An 18,870-nucleotide genomic window follows, 5' to 3' on the forward strand; every position below is an offset into this window, starting at 1 on the left:
AATATGGGGACATCTAAAAATACCTAAGTGTCTGGTTAGACTGTAAACTCTCCTTCCAGATTCACATTAAACATCTCCAATCCATAATTAAATCTAGAATCAGCTTCCTATTTTGCAACAAAGCATCTTTCACCCATGCTGCCAAACATACCCTCGTAAAACTGACCATCCTACCGATCCTTGACTTCGATGTAATTTACAAAATAGCCTCCAACACTCTACTCAGCAAATTGTATGCAGTCCATCACAGTGCCATCCGTTTTGCCACCAAAGCCCCATATACTACCCACCACTGCGACCTGTACGCTCTAGTTGGCTGGCCATCGCTTCATATTCGTTGTCAAACCCACTGGCTCCAGGTCATCTACAAGTCTTTGCTAGGTAAAGCCCCGCCTTATCTCAGCTCACTGGTCACCATAGCAGCACCCACCTGCACCCGCATGCGCTCCAGCAGGTATATTTCACTGGTCACTCCCGAAGCCAATTCCTACTTTGACCGCCTTTCCTTCCAGTTCTCTACTCCCAATGACTAGAACGAATTGCAAAAATCACTGAAGCTGGAGACTCATATCTCCCTCACTAACTTTAAGCACCAGCTGTCTGAGCAGCTCACAGATCACTGCACCTGTACATAGCCCATCTGTAAACAGCTCATCCAACTACCTCATCCCCACACTGTTATTTTTATTCTTTGCACCCCAGTATCTCTCCTTGCACATTCATCTTCTGCACATCTATCACAGTGTTTAATTGCTATATTGTAATTATTTTGCAACTATGGCTTATTTTATTGTCTTACCTCCCTTATCTTACCTCGTTTGCACACACTGTATATAGACTTTTTTTCCTATTGTGTTATTGACTGTATCTTTTGTTTATTATATATGTGTAACTCTGTGTTGTTGTTTGTGTCGCACTGCTTTGCTATATCTTGGCCAGGTCGCAGTTGTAAATGAGAACTTGTTCTCAACTAGCCTACCTGGTTAAAATAAGGTGAAATAAAATTAATAAAAAAATTCACACCACTATAGACACACCACTATAGACACACCACTATAGACACCACTATAGACACACCACTATAGACACACCACTATAGACACACCACTATACACACACCACTATAGACACACCACTATACACACACCACTATAGACACACCACTAGAAACACCACTATAGACACACCACTATAGACACACCACTATAGACACATCTCTATAGACACACCACTATACACACACCACTATAGACACACCACTATAGACAAACCACTATAGACACACCACTATGCACACCACTATACACACACCCCTATAGACACAACACTATAGATACACCACTATAGACACACCACTATAGACACACCACTAGACACACCACTATAGACACACCACTATACACACCACTAGAAACACCACTATAGACACACCACTATAGACACACCACTATAGACACACCACTATGCACACCACTATACACGCACCCCTATAGACACAACACTATAGATACCACACTATACACACACCACTATAGACACACCACTATAGACACACCACTATACACACCACTATAGACACACCACTATAGACACATCACTATAAACACACCACTATACACACACCACTATAGACACAACACTATAGATACACCACTATACACACACCACTATACACACCACTATAGACACACCACTATACATAGCCCACTTTCACATTGTCACCAAGTTACAGGGCTAAAGTTCCCTACTCTCTCCTCATCTACAGGTGCTGTGGTAAACTCATCCGACCAAGCTTCCTCAGATAGTTTCTCCTCTTCCTCCTCTTCCTTCTCTGCCAGTCCCAGCCTGTCCAGCCCAATTGAGGACGCCTATATGTTACTTGTCACTACTGTGGATGGCCCTGGGACCTATAGCCCCACAGAGTCCCCCCTGGCCCTGTCCTCTACCGTGCCCAGCACTGTTGACGGCCCCTATCAGTTACTGGTCACTACCGGTCATCTGGCCCTGTCGTCCACCCTGCAGCCCCCTCCCCAGGATAGCCTCCCCGTACCCAGCTTCCAGGAGGGCCGCCGAGCCTCCGACATGGACACCGGCGCTCTAACACAAGGTATGGACGACCACTTCAAAATTAAAGCACAGATCAAGTATGACAGATGGAAAGAAGAAAACCTTCTTATGTATACTGTCATTAGCTCCTGTGTTACACATTGGATACATCTCTTGAGTTTTAATCATCTTTGATGTAGATCAGAAACGACAAAGGTCCTAGAATGGATCCTTGAGGAACTCCACAAGATATTAAGATACCTGTCAGTTTGCACACACAAACTACTCTCTAAAATGAACATCATTCTGTAACCGTTATAAAAAATTTAGTTATAGATCTATTCTTGGTGGCTTTCATGAAGGTTTATGATGTCGTGATCTTTGACCTCTGTTCCAGGTCTGAGGGTGTTCCGCCAGAAGTTGAGGATGGAGGCCAGCGCCAAGGGCCTGCTGGGACTGAACAAGATGAATAGCCCCGGGGTCCGGCACGGGTGGTCCCCCCCAGCCTCTGGCTCTGCACCCTGCCCACCTGCCTGGGGGGTGCGAGACCTGTCCCACTGTGTCCCCACCACACCACTGTCAGAGGAAGGCTTCCAGCAGCAGAAGTGAGGCAGACCCTTTTGTTTCTTATCATTGTGACTCAAATTATTATCAAGCCATTTTGATGTGGGTTAAATACATTTGTCAAAAGCTTTTAAACATTTGCTTGATTTGTCTTGGACGTTGCACCTGCAACCGGTTCCATTGTATTGGAGCAAACTAAAAGAAGTGCACCCCAAGTATTTGAAAATATTAGACACCTGTTGTTCTACTGACTCTTCTCTGTGTCTTCCCCCAGAGTGATCCAGATTCCACTGTGCCAATTCCACCCGACCACACCTCTTCCTCCACGCCACCCCACGTCTTCCTCCCCGCCACCACACCTCTTCCTGTCTCCTCCCGTCCCTCCTAACGTTCCCGCTCCTCCTCGTCCTCCCATTGGTCTGTTCTCCACACACACACTGTCACATGACTTCCTCACACCCTCCCTTCAACAGAACCACTCACCACACCCACAACTACACCCACACCCACAACTACACTCACAGCTACACCCACAGCCACAACTACACTCACAACTACACCCACAGACACAACTACACCAACAACTACACTCACAACTACACCCACACTCACAACTACACCCACAACTACACCCACAGCCACAACTACACCCACAACTATACCCACAGCCACAACTACACCCACAGTCACAACTACACCCACAACTACAACCACACTCACAGCTACACTCACAACTACACCTACAGCCACAACTACAACCACAACTACACCCACACTCACAGCTACACTCACAGCTACACCAAAAGACACATCCACAACCACAATCCTACCTATCTCTATGCTCAGAGCAACCGCTAGACTTATCCCCTTCCTCCTCCTCTTCCTCCTTCTCTTCTTCAGCCATGGTGGCGTCGGCTGGCCACCTCTTGGAGACCCACCTCCATATCAGCTCTCCTCGGGTTGAGAACCACACCCCACCCTTCCCTGACGCTCCTCACCTCCCTGTTCAGCCCCAGTTCCCCCTCCCGAAACCCCAGTCTCAGCCTAAGCTACTGCACCCCCACCCAGAACCCCTGTCTCAACAACTACACCCCCACCCAGACCCCCGGTCTCAACTACTACACCCCCACATCTACCCCCACAACCACCCAGACCTCAAGACTCAGCTATTGCAGCCTCACCCCCACAACTACCCAGACCCCCAGTCTCAGCTACAGCAACCCCACTCCCACCCCCACAACCACCCAGACTCCCAGTCTCAGCTACAGCAACCCCACTCCCACCCCCACAACTACCCAGACCCCCAGTCTCAGCCTCAGATACTGTATTCCCACTCTGACCCCCAGCCTCAGCCAAGGCCTTGGGCCAACCACCACCTCTATACCCACTCCCAGACCTCCAGGCGGCCCCAGCTCCAGCGCCAGCCACGTCTGCCTCCATGCCCAGTAGGGAGAATGGATCCTGCGTACGGACCGTAGGAAGCACCCAGGACTACAGGCCTAGCAGCTGTTGGACAGCAACGGTCTCAAGGCTAACATTAGGACTCAGAGAGAGAGACTGGAGAAGTGGAACTGGGCCTCAGACTGATGTCCCCAATGACTCAATGCCACGATGCTCTGGCAACAGTGGACGTTAATAAAGATGGATGACATCAGTGGGACCTTCCTTAGGATGGACTGTGAGTCCATTGGTGGAATGAGCTTCCCCTAAAGCTAGGACAGCAGAGCCCCTGCCCATCTTCCGAAAACAACTGAAACTCTACCTCTTCAAACATTGTCTTAAATTCTTTGCACTTCTCTTTTCCTACTAGCACTGGCTTAGCTGATAACTCCTCTATATTGTGGAAAAATGTATTTACTTCGACTGTGATATGTGATTGTCTCACTTAGCTATCTTAATATGAATGCACTTTGGATAAAAGTGTCTGCTAAATGACTCTACTTTTTTTTTAAAATAATGCAATTCTGATCATGTGCTGTCATGTCTGTTGTTATGGGAACTGAAAATACCAATAACTGAGGAGACAGCAGTCTTTTCCAGGAAGCACAACTCCCAGTATTCTCCTATTATCCTATTACAAACTCGGTTAAGTGGTAGTTGTTGTCTCCCTGTCGTCTTCCATAAACTGTCTTTGATTCAGTGCAGTTGGCATGAGGAAGACGACTTAAAATAAGTGTTTTCTCATGCAGTTTGAATTCAGACCCGCCTTGTGCCTTTTGAACAAACAAGAAGACTATTGTATTGAGTGGACCAGACTCAACAAACCTCTCTGAAATACGTTTTTTGTATTTGTCGAACATTGTAAATTGAGATTTGTAGTTGAATACTTTTTCATACGTTGTTGGATCATTTTTTTAATAACAAAGGAATGAAAAAAGCTATTACTGGTCTTTACTGTTTATTGCTGTTGCTCTGTATGACTTGTCTGTTTTCAGCTGGCCCACCACCACCAGCCCACCTCCACCTGTCTGGCTCTGCTTTGGTAGTCTGTTTTCAGCTGGCCCACCACCACCAGCCCACCTCCACCTGTCTGGCTCTGTATGACTTGTCTGTTTTCAGCTGGCCCACCACCACCAGCCCACCTCCACCTGTCTGGCTCTGCTTTGGTTGTCTGTTTTCAGCTGGCCCACCACCACCAGCCCACCTCCACCTGTCTGGCTCTGTATGACTTGTCTGTTTTCAGCTGGCCCACCACCACCAGCCCACCTCCACCTGTCTGGCTCTGCTTTGGTTGTCTGTTTTCAGCTGGCCCACCACCACCAGCCCAGCCTCCACCTGTCTGGCTCTGCTTTGGTTCCAGTCAGGGGGTTGGTATTGCTATACCTCCCTCACTGCCTGTAGTTTGTTATTATTGGAATGATTGAGCCTTGCTCTGGCAGAGAGTTCCCCTGAAGAAGCAGAGCCTAACGCCTAGCCCTAATGACCTAATGCAGGTAGCCTGGTGGGCAGGAGCGTTGGGCCAGTAACCGAAAGGTTGCTGGATCAAATCCCCGAGCTGACAAAGTGAAAATTAGTCATTCTGCCCCTGAGCAAGGCAATTAACCCACTGTTCTCCGGGCGCGATGACGTGGATGTTGATTAAGGCCCCCCCCTCGCACCTCTCTGTTTCAGAGGGGTTGGGTTAAATGCGGAAGAGACAACACAAGTTCCATGCAATAATGATTCTATATAATATTGTACATTTTGTTGAGTTTGTTCTGGATTTGGGAACTGTGAAAAGACCCCTGGTGGCATGTCTGGTGGGGTAAGTGTGTGTGTGTCAGAGCTGTGTGTAAATTGACGATGCAAACAATTTGGGATTTTCAACACAATGTTTCTTCTAAAAAGAAGAAGTGATGCAGTCAGTCTCTCCTCAAATCTTAGCCAAGAGAGACTGGCATGCATTTATATATTATATTTATATCAGCCCTCTGATTACAATGAAGAGTAAGACATGTCGCTCTGTTCTGGGCCAGATGCAGTTTAACTAGGTCTTTCCTTGCAGCACTTGACCATATGACTGGACAATAATCAAGATAAGATTAAACTAGAGCCTGCAGAACTTGCTTTGTGGAGTGTTGTGTCAAAAAAGCAGAGCAACTCTTTATTACGGACAGACGTCTCCCCATCTTTACAACCATTGAATCTATATGTTGACCATGACAGTTTACAATCTAAAGTAACGGCAAGTAATTTAATCTCCTCAACATGTTCAACAGCCCCACCATTCATTACCAGATTCAGCGGAGGTCTAGAATTTAGGGAATGATTTGTACCAAATACAATGCTCTTAGTTTTAGAGATATGCAGGACCAGTTAATTACTGGCCACCCATTCCAAAACAGACTGCAACTCTTTGTTAAGGGTTTCAGTGACTTCATTAGCTGTGGTTGCTGATGCATATATGGTTGAGTCATCAGCATACATAGACACACATGCTTTGTTTAATGCCAGTGGCAGGTCATTGGTAAAAATAGAAAAGAGTAGAGGGCCTAGAGAGCTGCCCTGCGGTACACCACACTTTACATGTTTGACATTAGAGAAGCTTCCATTAAAGAAACCCCGTTGACTTCTATTAGATAGATGGCTCTGAATCCACAATATGGCAGAGGTTGAAAACAGATTATGGTCAATAATATCAAAGGCTGCACTGCCATCTAACATTACAGCTCCCACAATCTTCTTATTATCAATTTACATGTTGAGTGCCCTTTTCTATAAGCATGCTGAAAGACTGTTAATTTGTTTACAGAGAAATAGCATTGTATTTGGTCAAACACAATTCTTTCCAACCGTTTGCTAATTGTTGGCAGCCAGCTGATAGGTCTGCTGTTAGAACCAGTAAAACTGCTTCACCACTCTTGGGTAGCAGAATGACTTTGGCTTCCCTCCAGGCCTGAGGACAAAGACTTTCCTCTAGGCTCAGATTAAAGATATGACAGATAGGAGTGGTTTAGAGTCAGTTACCATCCTCAGTAGCTTCTTTATATCATTGATATTGGCTTCATAATACAGTTTCTTCTTCTTTTTGTTGAGTTTATTCACATCATTTCTCAATTTGCAGTAAGTCAGCCAGTCAGATGTGCAGTAAGTCAGCCAGTCAGATGTGCAGTAAGTCAGCCAGTCAGATGTGCAGTAAGTCAGCCAGTCAGATGTGCAGTAAGTCAGCCAGTCAGATGTGCAGTAAGTCAGCCAGTCAGATGTGCAGCCAGACTTATTAGCCACTCCTTTTGCCCCCATCTCTTTCAACCATACAGTTTTTAAATGTCTCATCAATCCATGGAGCCTTAACAGTTCTAACAGTCAGTTTCTTAACAGGTGCATGTTTATCTATAATTGGAAGAAGACATTTCATAAATTCATCAAGTGCAGCGTCTGGATGCTCCTCATTAATCACATCAGATCAACAATTTTGTTTTTTACATCATCCACATAAGAGTCACAGCAAAATCTTGTGTATGATCTCTTATGCATTATTTTAGGCCCAGCTGTTCGGCTTTCCTGGATATAGCCACTATATTGTGATCACTGCATCCAATGGGCACATTTACAGCTTTAGAACAAAGTTTTACAGTATTAGTACAAATGTGATCGATACATGTGGATGATCTTGTTCCTGTAGTGTTTGTAAACACCCAGGTAGATTGATTAATAACCTGAACCAGATTGCAGGCACTGGTTACATTGAGAAGCTTCCTCTTGAGTGGACAGCTTGATGAAAACCAGTCAATATTCAGGTCCCCAAGAAAGTAGACCTCTCTGTTTTATATCACATACACATCCTTTTTGTTGTTTTGTGTGTGTGTGTGTGTGTTTTGTGTGTGTGTGTGTGTGTGGTAGTAGGTAGTAGGGATGTTCTGTTGATAAGTGTGTGAATTGGGCCATTTTCCTGTCCTGCTAAGCTTTCAAAATGTAAAAGTCCTTTTGGTGTCAGGGATCAAAAAGTACATCATTTTATTTAGGAATGTAGTAAAGTAGAAGTTGTCAAAAATATAAATAGTAAGGTAGAGTACAGATACCCCCAAAAAACGACTTAAGTAGTACTTTAACACCACTGGCACCACTGACCCTGGCTCTGCTATTTATTTTCCTCTCACTCCCTTATCTTTATCTCTGTCTCTCTTTCTCACTGTCTCTGTTTTTCTGTCCCAGTCTCTCTCTCTCATTCTCTCTCTCTCTCATTCTCTCTGTCCCAGTCTCTCTCTGTCCCAGTCTCTCTCTCTCATTCTCTCTGTCTCATTCTCTCTGTCTCATTCTCTCTCTGTCTCATTCTCTCTGTCACAGTCTCTCTTTTTCCCAGTCTCTCTCTCACATTATCTCTCTGTCTCATTCTCTCTCTCTGTCTCATTCTCTCTGTCCCAGTCTCTCTCTCTCATTCTCTCTCTCTCTTTCTCTCTGTCCCAGTCTCTCTCTTTCCCAGTCTCTCTCTCACATTCTCTCTCTGTCTCATTCTCTCTCTCTCTCTGTCTCATTCTCTCTCTCTGTCTCATTCTATCTGTCTCACTCTCTCTCTGTCTCATTCTCTCTGTCTCAGTCTCTCTGTCTTACTCTTTTGCCCTCGTGCCACTTGACTGATTAAGAAGAGGATAAGATTAATCACAGCTCTTAGAGAGTAAACACTCACCTCTATTACAATGAATATGTGGTCTAGTTTTGCTCAGTAGCTTTGTGGTTGACCTGCGCAACGGATACGTTCACATCCAATGAATACTTGATGAAACAGAGAAAGTACAGACAAGGGGTTGCATCTTGGTTAATATTACAGTTTTATTGTTTCTACTTCTCAGGAAGTGAGCAGATATCAGCTGAACAGGGCTAACGCTACAGGACAGGAAATACTCAAGGACAAGAGAGAAGGGTTTGGAAAAAGTCGCGACACAGGAATGGAAAAAAGCCAGGTGGTGGTATAAGCCCAATGATGGAAGCCCTTTTCAGTACTACAGCAGTCCTATAGGACCAGACAATGGTACGTACTTAACCCTAACTCCCCCCTATCCTCCCTCCCTCCCTCTCTTTCTCTGAGAAAGAGTTGCTCAGTAAAGCCCTTCAGTACAGCCAGGAGAAAGACGGCAGCTTCCTCACTGGGTGAAATATTACCCACGGTACCCCTGGGGTGACCGATTTGTTGTTTGTTTACACAGGAAGTAGAAAGCCAGGGTTAAGTCATGTGACCCTCTCTTAAATCCTTTTGTTTTTGTTGTCCCCCCCAAGCCCCAACCATCCCTCTCTTTATCCATCCTCATGGGTCATGAGTCATAATCAGAGCCAGAATATTAACACTGCCATAATAGTCTAGCGTAGTCTAAAAAAGGAGAAAATATTAGACTAGAAATACACTGATATCTTCTAAGTGTGGAGTCAGGGAGAGAGGGATTGGGGTAGGGTGGTAAGGTGAGGGGAGGGGCGAGGGGGTGGGGAGACTTTGGGGGTAAAGGAATGTGTTGTTCAGCCCCCCGCACCCTGCCCCAGCCACACGGCTGCTTTATTTGGAAGAGAAGCCCCCCCCTGCATGCCCCCTTCCGCCCTTCGACACCCCCCGCATCCCCAGTGCCACCCAGCCGGCAGCACGCCCATCTTCTTAAGAGGAGGGGGCGGCGTTAGTCTTGTCGTCGCGGGTGACGGGGATGCTGCGGTCGCCACGGCCGAGGTCGCCACCGCCACCGGTGACCTTTGGGCCACAAAGGGTCAGGAGGCCATCGGTGGACAGTGTGCAGGAGATAGCCGATTGGTCCACGCTGGAGGGGAGGCGGTAACGGCGGTGGAACTCACGTGATATGTAACCGTGGTCGTCCTGGGGACAAGAGAGAGACAAATGAGGATGAGAGTAACGATGTAGTGTCCACGTTCAACACTTTAGATGGAAAATGATGAACGTTTTTTATGGTGCTTTTTAAATCATTATCCCTTCACACTGTCAGATACAGGCCTAACCATAGGAATTCAGCACTCTAAGAAAAAAACATGTGCGGCTGCTGGGAATGACGCAGAAAGGACGTGAGAGAAAGCAAAACGTTCCTTAGTTACAACGGCTCCCCCACTCAGCCTGTCCCTGGAGGCCACTAACATCCAGAATGAAAATAAATGACGAGAGAAAGAAAGAGAAGAGAGAGAGAAAAGAGAGAGATAAGTAGCATATTGTAATCTAATTTAATGACTCTTAACTCTTACAAAGGAAAACTCAAAACATTGTGGGTCACGTTCACCTTTATGACTAACATACATCACATTTGTTCTGTGTCACCGTGTGGCCCCAGAAAATGAAATGATCCCAAACAATGTGTCCCATTGTTTATGTAGGAATCCCTATCATTGGAGATGTTTTTCCCAGCAAAGTGTGTCAGTGTGTATAGTTTCATCTGAGGACACGTAACTGCTTGGTTGTTTGACTTCATCCTGGCTGAACATGGGCCTAGAAAAGGGTCGAATTTAATACATATGAGGGGCAATGCGCGTAAGCCGACCAATTCCCAGAATAAACAAAACAAAGCTGTGGGTGGGTGTGCTCGACACACATTAATTAGGTTGAGAAATTCTCCTCTGACTCAACATGTTGAATCTAATAACACATCTTGTTAGCATCTCTTTGAGGACGTGGCTGGTTAAAGCTGGTTGTTGTAGCAGTGGCTCTGTCTAGGTAGCTGGAAGGAGCAACCTGCCTAAGGATGAATGCACTGACCTGGAAAGCACAGTGATGACAGTATCTGGTGCGCTTATTGCTTCAACTACTGCCACAGGGTGTTTCCATGTGACAGGCGTGCAGGCACTCACACTATACATGTACAGTATAGACAGTATGTCACAGGAGGTTGGTAATTGGGGAGGATGGGTTCGTGGTAATGACAGGAGTGGAATCAGTGGAATGGTATCAAATACATCAAACACATAGTTTCCATGGTTTCCATGGTGTTGATTCCATTCTATTGGCTCAGTTCCAGACATTATTATGATCCGTCCTCCCGTCAGCAGCCCCCACTGATATATATGTGCACATGTGAGAAACCAGGCGTTGGTGTTCCAAGCCATAGTAGAGGGATTGTGTTTGAACTCAGGAGTGGGTGTACTACCACAAGTCACAGTGGTAGTTTTGAGCTAGCTCAGCCTGTCCGTCCAGAGAGATTAGGGTGTGTGCTGCTTAGATGGGATGGAATCTTAACCCATCCAACCAGGGGTCACCAGATGGTGGGAGGTCTCACCTGTCTCTCTCCATGCTTTCCCTGGATCTCCACATAGTCATCAGTCACCTTTACGTTGAGTTCATCAGGAGAGAAGTGCTTCACATCCATGAAGACCGAGAACTTGTCCCTGTCGGACCTCACCTGGAGAGATAGAGGGAAAGGGGTTGAAGGTTAAAGGTCACGGGTGGCGGGAACCTGGTAACCACAGTGATGCTCATCTTCTGAAATGTATTTTTTCCCCATATCAGTTCAGTTCTATATGTTGTAATGGAGTCATATCTCAGAGAGATATGAAGACGATGATCCATTTCTGAAGTGAGTATAGATGCTGCAAAACAAAATGTGTGTCACTAGTCACCAAAACACTAGATGTTGTTTGGACATCGGAATTCTGATATCCTGGCATTTAACCCACGTTGAAATGCAGTTTGAGCTAGTAATGGAATGAGTCCGTATATTATGGGCAGGACAGAGCATGGTTTAGACTTGGTTTAGACTTGGTTTAGACTTGGTGGATAACACTGCAGCAGTCTCTGAGCTCTTCCCTGCTGAGAATCACTCAAGATTAGTGCATTCCATTTGCCGCTCATTTTCAACATACTCTCAATAGTCTTGCAAACTGCAAAATGCACTTCTGATCGTTGTTTACAGCTCCAGTAGTAGGGGTATTTGACCTCCCTGTTCTCTGTTCTCTGTACTCTCTTATGACAATCAGCAACATCTACTACAGCGGTATAGGATAGCAGGATGTCATAGCCATACAATAACAGATCTGGCTAGTGCTACTGCTGTCATAGCCATTCAATAACAGATCTGGCTAGTGCTACTGCTGTCATAGCCATTCAATAACAGATCTGGCTAGTGCTACTGCTTCTCTCTGATTTAGTATAGCGACTTCCCCAGGGTCATGTCCTTGTCTCCCCCACTCAGCTTTCTCTTCTCTATAACTGTTACATCTCCCTGTATTAGTAATGAATTCAGTGAAGGCCTCCTAGATTAAATACATTGAGTTTCTCTGTGAAAGATATGTACACATAGACCACCTTAGGGCCCATTACAGTACGAGTCAAATCTGTCCAATCTCAGTCCATTTTGCAAATCCTCTTTTTTATAGGAAACAGCATACTGTTCAACCAATGAAACTGTAGAGGATGTAACCAATGCATCATGGCACTAATAACATCTTTCCCCATCAAATACTGACAACCAAGTCTGCTTTCTATCCATAAAGCTAGACAACAAGAAACATGCAAATCATACATTTGGGTAGTTTGAACTAAACTAAAGGGACTACAGATTTAGAATGATGGTGAATGAATAGGTCTTAGTGGATCCTATTCTTCCCCAGAGGACGGAGCAGGTTAGCCTGGTAATCCAGACTGAACACTTCCAATGCTGAGCACAGTGATCAATCAGTCAGGTTGAACAGGTTAGTTGTTACCTCAGACATGCCAGAGTTGGTGGAGTCCAGGAAGTTGCGGAACAGCGACTGTCTGTAGTAGGGGCTGATGGTGGAGGCAGCGTAGGGGAACAGGTCATAGTCGAACATGCCCTCCCCGAAAAACTGGTCAAAGAGACGGGCGGGATACATGGAGCCCATGGCACGTCTGAACCAGGGATGCTGGATGGCAATATCCATACTAGTGTAGGTTAGGTTTTAGCTCGACGGGCCCAAACTCAATACAGACGGTTTCCTGCTGCTCTGCTTTAGCTCGGCTCGCTAGTGCCTGTGTTCTGTTAGGAGTAGAGAGAGAGAGGCGTGAGGGAGGACTAGAGGTAGTAGTAGCAGTACTAGTAGAGAGGAGTAGGGGTCCCAAGTGGTGCGTGTCCTCTCCTCTGCAGCCGCCCCCTCTTTATATACCTGTGGGGCAGAAAAGAGGGGCTTTAGTGCGGATCTCTGTGGAATGGCATTATCTCATGGTGGGACGGGCTCAGTCAGCAGAATCGGTGGGTGGAGTGCCCGCTGGCCCGTCCAGCTACAGCCTGGCCCTCGTAACGTGGCGGGACCTGTGCCAGCGCCAACCGGACGACAAGGCTCTGACAAAACAAGCCTGTGGAGAGGGTGAGGAAGAGGGTGAGGAAGAGGGTGAGGAAAAGGGGGAGACGGAGAGAGAATCAGGAGGTCAGGGGTGAAAAGAAATGGATTGGTGGCACCTTAATATGGGAGGACTGGCTCATAGTAATCGCTGGAAAGAATAAATAGAATGGTATTGAACAAATCAAAAACATGGTTTATCATGAGCCGTCCTCCCCTCAGCAGCCTCCTGTGGTTGGTGGGGTTTCTGACACTGGATACGGGGGATGGGAATTAAACCTGTCTGGGTGTGGAGCACCGACATGCTCATCCTCTCTCTCTGTCTTTCACACACACACATACACACACACACATACACACACATACACACACACATACACACGCACGCACGCACACATACACACACAAGCACACACGCAAACACACACATACACACACACACGCACGCACACACACACATACACACACAAACACACTATTGTTCTGGTACTTTGTTGGGATGAAGAGCAGACTTCAGTCACAATACAGTCTGGGGGTGGCTGTGTGAGGGCGTGGAGAGGTCAACATCACAACAGCAGCGGTCAAACATTGTGAGGATGGGTATTTGTCCGATTGACCCGTATGGAATGTAAAGTAGAGGGGAAACAGCAGAGGAAACAGCAGGGGAAACAGCAGAGAAACAGCAGAGAAAACAGCAGAGAAACAGCAGAGAAAACAGCAGAGAAACAGCAGGGGAAACAGCAGAGAAAACAGCAGAGAAACAGCAGGGGAAACAGCAGAGAAAACAGCAGAGAAAACAGCAGAGAAACAGCAGAGAATCAGCAGAGAAACAACAGAGAAAACAACAGAGAAAACAGCAGAGAAACAGCAGGGGAAACAGCAGAGAAACAGCAGGGGAAACAGCAGAGAAACAGCAGGGGAAACAGCAGAGAAACAGCAGGGGAAACAGCAGGGGAAACAGCAGAGAAACAACAGAGAAAACAGCAGAGAAAACAGCAGAGAAACAGCAGGGGAAACAGCAGAGAAACAGCAGAGAAACAGCAGAGAAACAGCAGAGAAACAGCAGGGGAAACAGCAGAGAAACAGCAGGGGAAACAGCAGGGGAAACAGCAGAGAAACAACAGAGAAAACAGCAGAGAAAACAGCAGAGAAACAGCAGGGGAAACAGCAGAGAAACAGCAGAGAAACAGCAGAGAAACAGCAGAGAAACAGCAGGGGAAACAGCAGAGAAACAGCAGAGAAACAGCAGAGAAACAGCAGGGGAAACAGCAGAGAAACAGCAGAGAAACAGCAGAGAAACAGCAGGGGAAACAGCAGAGAAACAGCAGGGGAAACAGCAGAGAAACAGCAGAGAAACAGCAGAGAAACAGCAGGGGAAACAGCAGAGAAACAGCAGAGAAACAGCAGAGAAACAGCAGAGAATCAGCAGAGAAACAGCAGGGGAAACAGCAGGGGAAACAGCAGAGAAACAGCAGAGAAACAGCAGAGAAACAGCAGAGAAACAGCAGAGAAACAGCAGAGAAAACAGCAGAGAAAACAGCAGAGAAACAGCAGAGAAACAGCAGAGAAACAGCAGAGAAACAGCAGAGAAACAGCAGAGGAAACAGCAGGGGAAACAGCAGGGGAAACAGCAGAGAAACAGCAGAGAAACAGCAGAGAAACAGCAGAGAAACAGCAGGGGAAACAGCAGGGGAAACAGCAGAGAAACAGCAGAGAAACAGCAGAGAAACAGCAGAGAAACAGCAGAGGAAACAGCAGGGGAAACAGCAGGGGAAACAGCAGAGAAACAGCAGAGAAACAGCAGAGGAAACAGCAGGGGAAACAGCAGGGGAAACAGCAGAGAAACAGCAGAGAAACAGCAGAGAAACAGCAGAGGAAACAGCAGGGGAAACAGCAGAGAAACAGCAGAGAAACAGCAGAGAAACAGAAGAGGAAACAGCAGGGGAAACAGCAGGGAAACAGCAGAGAAACAGCAGAGAAACAGCAGAGGAAACAGCAGGGGAAACAGCAGGGGAAACAGCAGAGAAACAGCAGAGAAACAGCAGAGAAACAGCAGGGGAAACAGCAGGGGAAACAGCAGAGAAAACAGCAGAGAAAACAGCAGAGAAACAGCAGGGGAAACAGCAGGGGAAACAGCAGAGAAACAGCAGAGAAAACAGCAGAGAAACAGCAGAGGAAACAGCAGGGGAAACAGCAGGGGAAACAGCAGAGAAACAGCAGAGAAACAGCAGAGAAACAACAGAGAAACAGCAGGGAAACAGCAGAGAAACAGCAGGGGAAACAGCAGGGGAAACAGCAGGGGAAACGGCAGAGAAACAGCAGAGAAACAGCAGAGAAACAACAGAGAAACAGCAGGGGAAACAGCAGAGAAACAGCAGGGGAAACAGCAGAGAAACAGCAGGGGAAACAGCAGAGAAACAGCAGGGAAACAGCAGAGAAAACAGCAGAGAAACAGCAGGGGAAACAGCAGAGAAACAGCAGGGAAACAGCAGAGAAAACAGCAGAGAAACAGCAGGGGAAACAGCAGAGAAACAGCAGGGGAAACAGCAGGGGAAACAGCAGAGAAACAGCAGAGAAACAGCAGAGAAACAACAGAGAAACAGCAGGGAAACAGCAGAGAAACAGCAGGGGAAACAGCAGAGAAACAGCAGGGGAAACAGCAGAGAAACAGCAGGGGAAACAGCAGAGAAACAGCAGGGAAACAGCAGAGAAAACAGCGGAGAAACAGCAGGGGAAACAGCAGAGAAACAGCAGGGAAACAGCAGAGAAAACAGCAGAGAAACAGCAGGGGAAACAGCAGAGAAACAGCAGAGGAAACAGCAGGGGAAACAGCAGAGAAACAGCAGGGGAAACAGCAGAGAAACAGCAGGGAAACAGCAGAGAAAACAGCAGAGAAACAGCAGGGGAAACAGCAGAGAAACAGCAGAGGAAACAACAGGGGAAACAGCAGAGAAAACAGCAGAGAAACAGTAGAGAAACAGCAGGGAAACAGCAGAGAAAACAGCAGAGAAACGGCAGGGGAAACAGCAGAGAAACAGCAGAGGAAACAGCAGGGGAAACAGCAGAGAAACAGCAGAGAAAACAGCAGAGAAAACAGCAGAGAAACAGCAGAGAAAACAGCAGAGAAACAGCAGGGGAAACAGCAGGGGAAACAGCAGGGAAACAGCCGTATCTGAAGTTTGCTAAAGAGCATTTGGATGATCCAGAAGAAGATTGGGAGAATGTCATATGGTCAGATGAAACCAAAATATAACTTTTTGGTAAAAACTCAACTCATCGTGTTTGGAGGACAAAGAATGTTGCATCCAAAGAACACCATACCTACTGTGAAGCATGGGGGTGGAAACATCATGCTTTGGGGCTGTTTTTCTGCAAAGGGACCAGGACGACTGATCCGTGTAAAGGAAAGAATGAATGGGGCCATATATCGTGAGATTTTGAGTGAAAACCTCCTTCCATCAGCAAGGGCATTGAAGATGAAACGTAGATGGGTCTTTCAGCATGACAATGATCCCAAACACACCGCCCGGGCAACGAAGGAGTGGCTTCGTAAGAAGCATTTCAAGGTCCTGGAGTGGCCTAGTCAGTCTCCAGATCTCAACCCCATAGAAAATCTTTGGAGGGAGTTGAAAGTCTGTGTTGCCCAGCAACAGCCCCAAAACATCACTGCTCTAGAGGAGATCTGCATGGAGGAATGGGCCAAAATACCAGCAACAGTGTGTGAAAACCTTGTGAGGACTTACAGAAAACGTTTGACCTCTGTCATTGCCAACAAAGGGTATATAACAAAGTATTGAGATAAACTTTTGTTATTGACCAAATACTTATTTTCCACCATAATTTGCAAATAAATTCATAAAAAATCCTACAATGTGATTTTCTGGATTTTTTTTCTCTCATTTTGTCTGTCATAGTTGAAGTGTACCTATGATGAAAATTACAGGCCTCTCTCATCTTTTTAAGTGGGAGAACTTGCACAATTGGTGGCTGACTAAATACTTTTTTGCCCCACTGTATGTGTGTGTGTGTGTGTCTGTATCATTGTGTTTGTGTGAAGTAGCGTGCAAAATTGTTTCTAAAGCAACAGTGTGTGTGTGTGTGTGTGTGTGTGTGTGTGTGTGTGTGTGTGTGTGTGTGTGTGTGTGTGTGTGTGTGTGTGTGTGTGTGTCTGAACCAGTGTGTGTGTGTCTGAACCTGTGTGTGTGTGTGTGTGTGTGTCTGAACCATTGTGTGTGTTTGTGTCTGAACCAGTGTGTGTGTATTAAAGCCTAAGAACTCAGAGAGAGGAGCTATGCACCCAAACAGACCCATCCACGCCCATTGCACCCACCCCCAGTTCCCATGGCTCTGATCCCTCTCCCGGTGACTTCCCTCCGGGCCTCGCCCCCTGCTGTATTAACCTAATCCCGCTGGGCTTTCACCCGGTCCAGCACAGAGGCTTACACAAAGCACCGGCCAGGCCCTTTTTCCAGCCCACAGACGCACCCGCCAAGACCAACCGGCCTCGGCCAGGGCCGAGCGCCTAGGGGACGTTGTGGGGCTGGATGGAGGCCAGAGGGGGATGGGGGAGAGGATAGGGGTGCCGGACGTAGCGGGGGTTGGGCCTTGTTACAGCCCTGTCAGCAGGTTCAGGGGCAGAGAGGGTTTTATCAATGAGCCAGACAATAGAAGCCCTGGTCTGTGTATATCCTACAGTATGCTAGACAGGTCAGGCTATTCATCGTCAGCTCTGGTTGGAACAGCGGTGTGTAACCTAACCTGGGGCTAACCTGGGGCTAACCTGAGGCTAACCTGGGGCTAACCTAGGGTTAACCTGAGGCTAACCTGGGGCTAACCTGGGGCTAACCTGAGGCTAACCTGGGGCTAACCTGAGGCTAACCTGGGGCTAACCTGAGGGTGTTGGGGATATTGATTTGTGTACTGGAATGTTGAGGGAGCTAGCACAGAAGCATTTCACTGCACCTTTTATACATGCCGACTGTGTACGTTACCATTACAGTCTGATTTGTATTCCTTCCTTTAGGTGATCACAAAATGATAGTGAAATAGGACAGGAAGGAAATGTGGTAGACAAGGTTTGAATCCAGGTATCCTGTGCACAACAAGACTGTTTTAGCACACTGAGCTAAATTGGGGGGTTTTGGACCTCTGGAAAGGTTATTCACCACACAAGTGTGATTCATTGAACCACCACTACTGAAGGATGGAAGGAAGGAAGGAAAGATGGAAGGAGAGAAGAAGGAAGGATGGATAGATAGAAGGATAGAAGGAAGGAAGCCGTTAGAGGCCTTGCTTAGGGCCTGTGTGCTTGCTCTAGCTCAGGGGTAAGCAACCCTGTTCCTGGAGGGCTGCAGGCACTGCAGGATAGTGTTCCAGCTTGACACCAAACCTGGCCAACTGAGCTAATTGGTCAGTTCAGTGATGGTCTAACTTCAACACACCTGGCCAACTGAGCTAATTGGTCAGTTCAGTGATGGCCTAACTTCAACACACCTGGACAACTGAGCTAATTGGTCAGTTCAGTGATGGTCTAACTACAACACACCTGGCCAACTGAGCTAATTGGTCAGT

At 46.8% G+C, this 18,870-nt stretch overlaps 3 protein-coding genes across 3 annotated transcripts; 1 reads left to right on the forward strand and 2 right to left on the reverse strand.

Annotated features, from left to right (window-relative positions):
- The first annotated feature begins 908 nt into the window (after window positions 1-908).
- On the forward strand, window positions 909-4,088 carry LOC139405474 (uncharacterized). Its single transcript, XM_071147804.1, has 5 exons — window positions 909-993; window positions 1,766-2,107; window positions 2,444-2,651; window positions 2,885-3,027; window positions 3,511-4,088. The coding sequence occupies exons 2-5, from the start codon at window positions 1,873-1,875 to the stop codon at window positions 4,086-4,088; spliced, it is 1,164 nt and encodes a 387-aa protein (XP_071003905.1). The 5' UTR covers window positions 909-993; window positions 1,766-1,872.
- Window positions 4,089-9,596: 5,508 nt separating this feature from the next.
- LOC139405476 (alpha-crystallin A chain-like) lies at window positions 9,597-13,109 on the reverse strand. The gene is made up of 3 exons (XM_071147807.1): window positions 12,706-13,109; window positions 11,283-11,405; window positions 9,597-9,880 (listed from the first exon to the last, which is right to left on the reverse strand). The coding sequence occupies exons 1-3, from the start codon at window positions 12,901-12,903 to the stop codon at window positions 9,668-9,670; spliced, it is 534 nt and encodes a 177-aa protein (XP_071003908.1). The 5' UTR covers window positions 12,904-13,109; the 3' UTR covers window positions 9,597-9,667.
- Window positions 13,110-13,199: 90 nt separating this feature from the next.
- On the reverse strand, window positions 13,200-16,355 carry LOC139405479 (ATP synthase subunit a-like; the record flags this gene model as incomplete). Its single annotated transcript, XM_071147811.1, has 6 exons — window positions 13,200-13,301; window positions 14,927-15,164; window positions 15,209-15,513; window positions 15,785-15,828; window positions 16,044-16,274; window positions 16,331-16,355. Coding segments are annotated over 6 exons (945 nt in total), but the record flags the coding sequence as incomplete, so codon positions are not given.
- Window positions 16,356-18,870: the final 2,515 nt, after the last annotated feature.

Source organism: Oncorhynchus clarkii, unplaced genomic scaffold (assembly GCF_045791955.1).
Source record: "Oncorhynchus clarkii lewisi isolate Uvic-CL-2024 unplaced genomic scaffold, UVic_Ocla_1.0 unplaced_contig_8866_pilon_pilon, whole genome shotgun sequence".
In the NCBI taxonomy this organism is placed as follows: Eukaryota; Metazoa; Chordata; class Actinopteri; order Salmoniformes; family Salmonidae; genus Oncorhynchus; species Oncorhynchus clarkii.

Excerpts from the sequence above, each read along its gene's own strand:
- LOC139405474 (XM_071147804.1), top strand. The coding sequence starts at position 1,873 with ATGTTACTTGTCACTACTGTGGATGGCCCTGGGACCTATAGCCCCACA. Across the intron at positions 2,652-2,884 it reads GAAGGCTTCCAGCAGCAGAA|AGTGATCCAGATTCCACTGT; the intron begins GTGAGGCAGACC and ends GTCTTCCCCCAG. Across the intron at positions 3,028-3,510 it reads TCCTCCTCGTCCTCCCATTG|CCATGGTGGCGTCGGCTGGC; the intron begins GTCTGTTCTCCA and ends TCTCTTCTTCAG.
- LOC139405476 (XM_071147807.1), bottom strand. The coding sequence starts at position 12,903 with ATGGATATTGCCATCCAGCATCCCTGGTTCAGACGTGCCATGGGCTCC. Across the intron at positions 11,406-12,705 it reads CCAACTCTGGCATGTCTGAG|GTGAGGTCCGACAGGGACAA; the intron begins GTAACAACTAAC and ends CTATCTCTCCAG. Across the intron at positions 9,881-11,282 it reads GAAAGCATGGAGAGAGACAG|GACGACCACGGTTACATATC; the intron begins GTGAGACCTCCC and ends TCTTGTCCCCAG.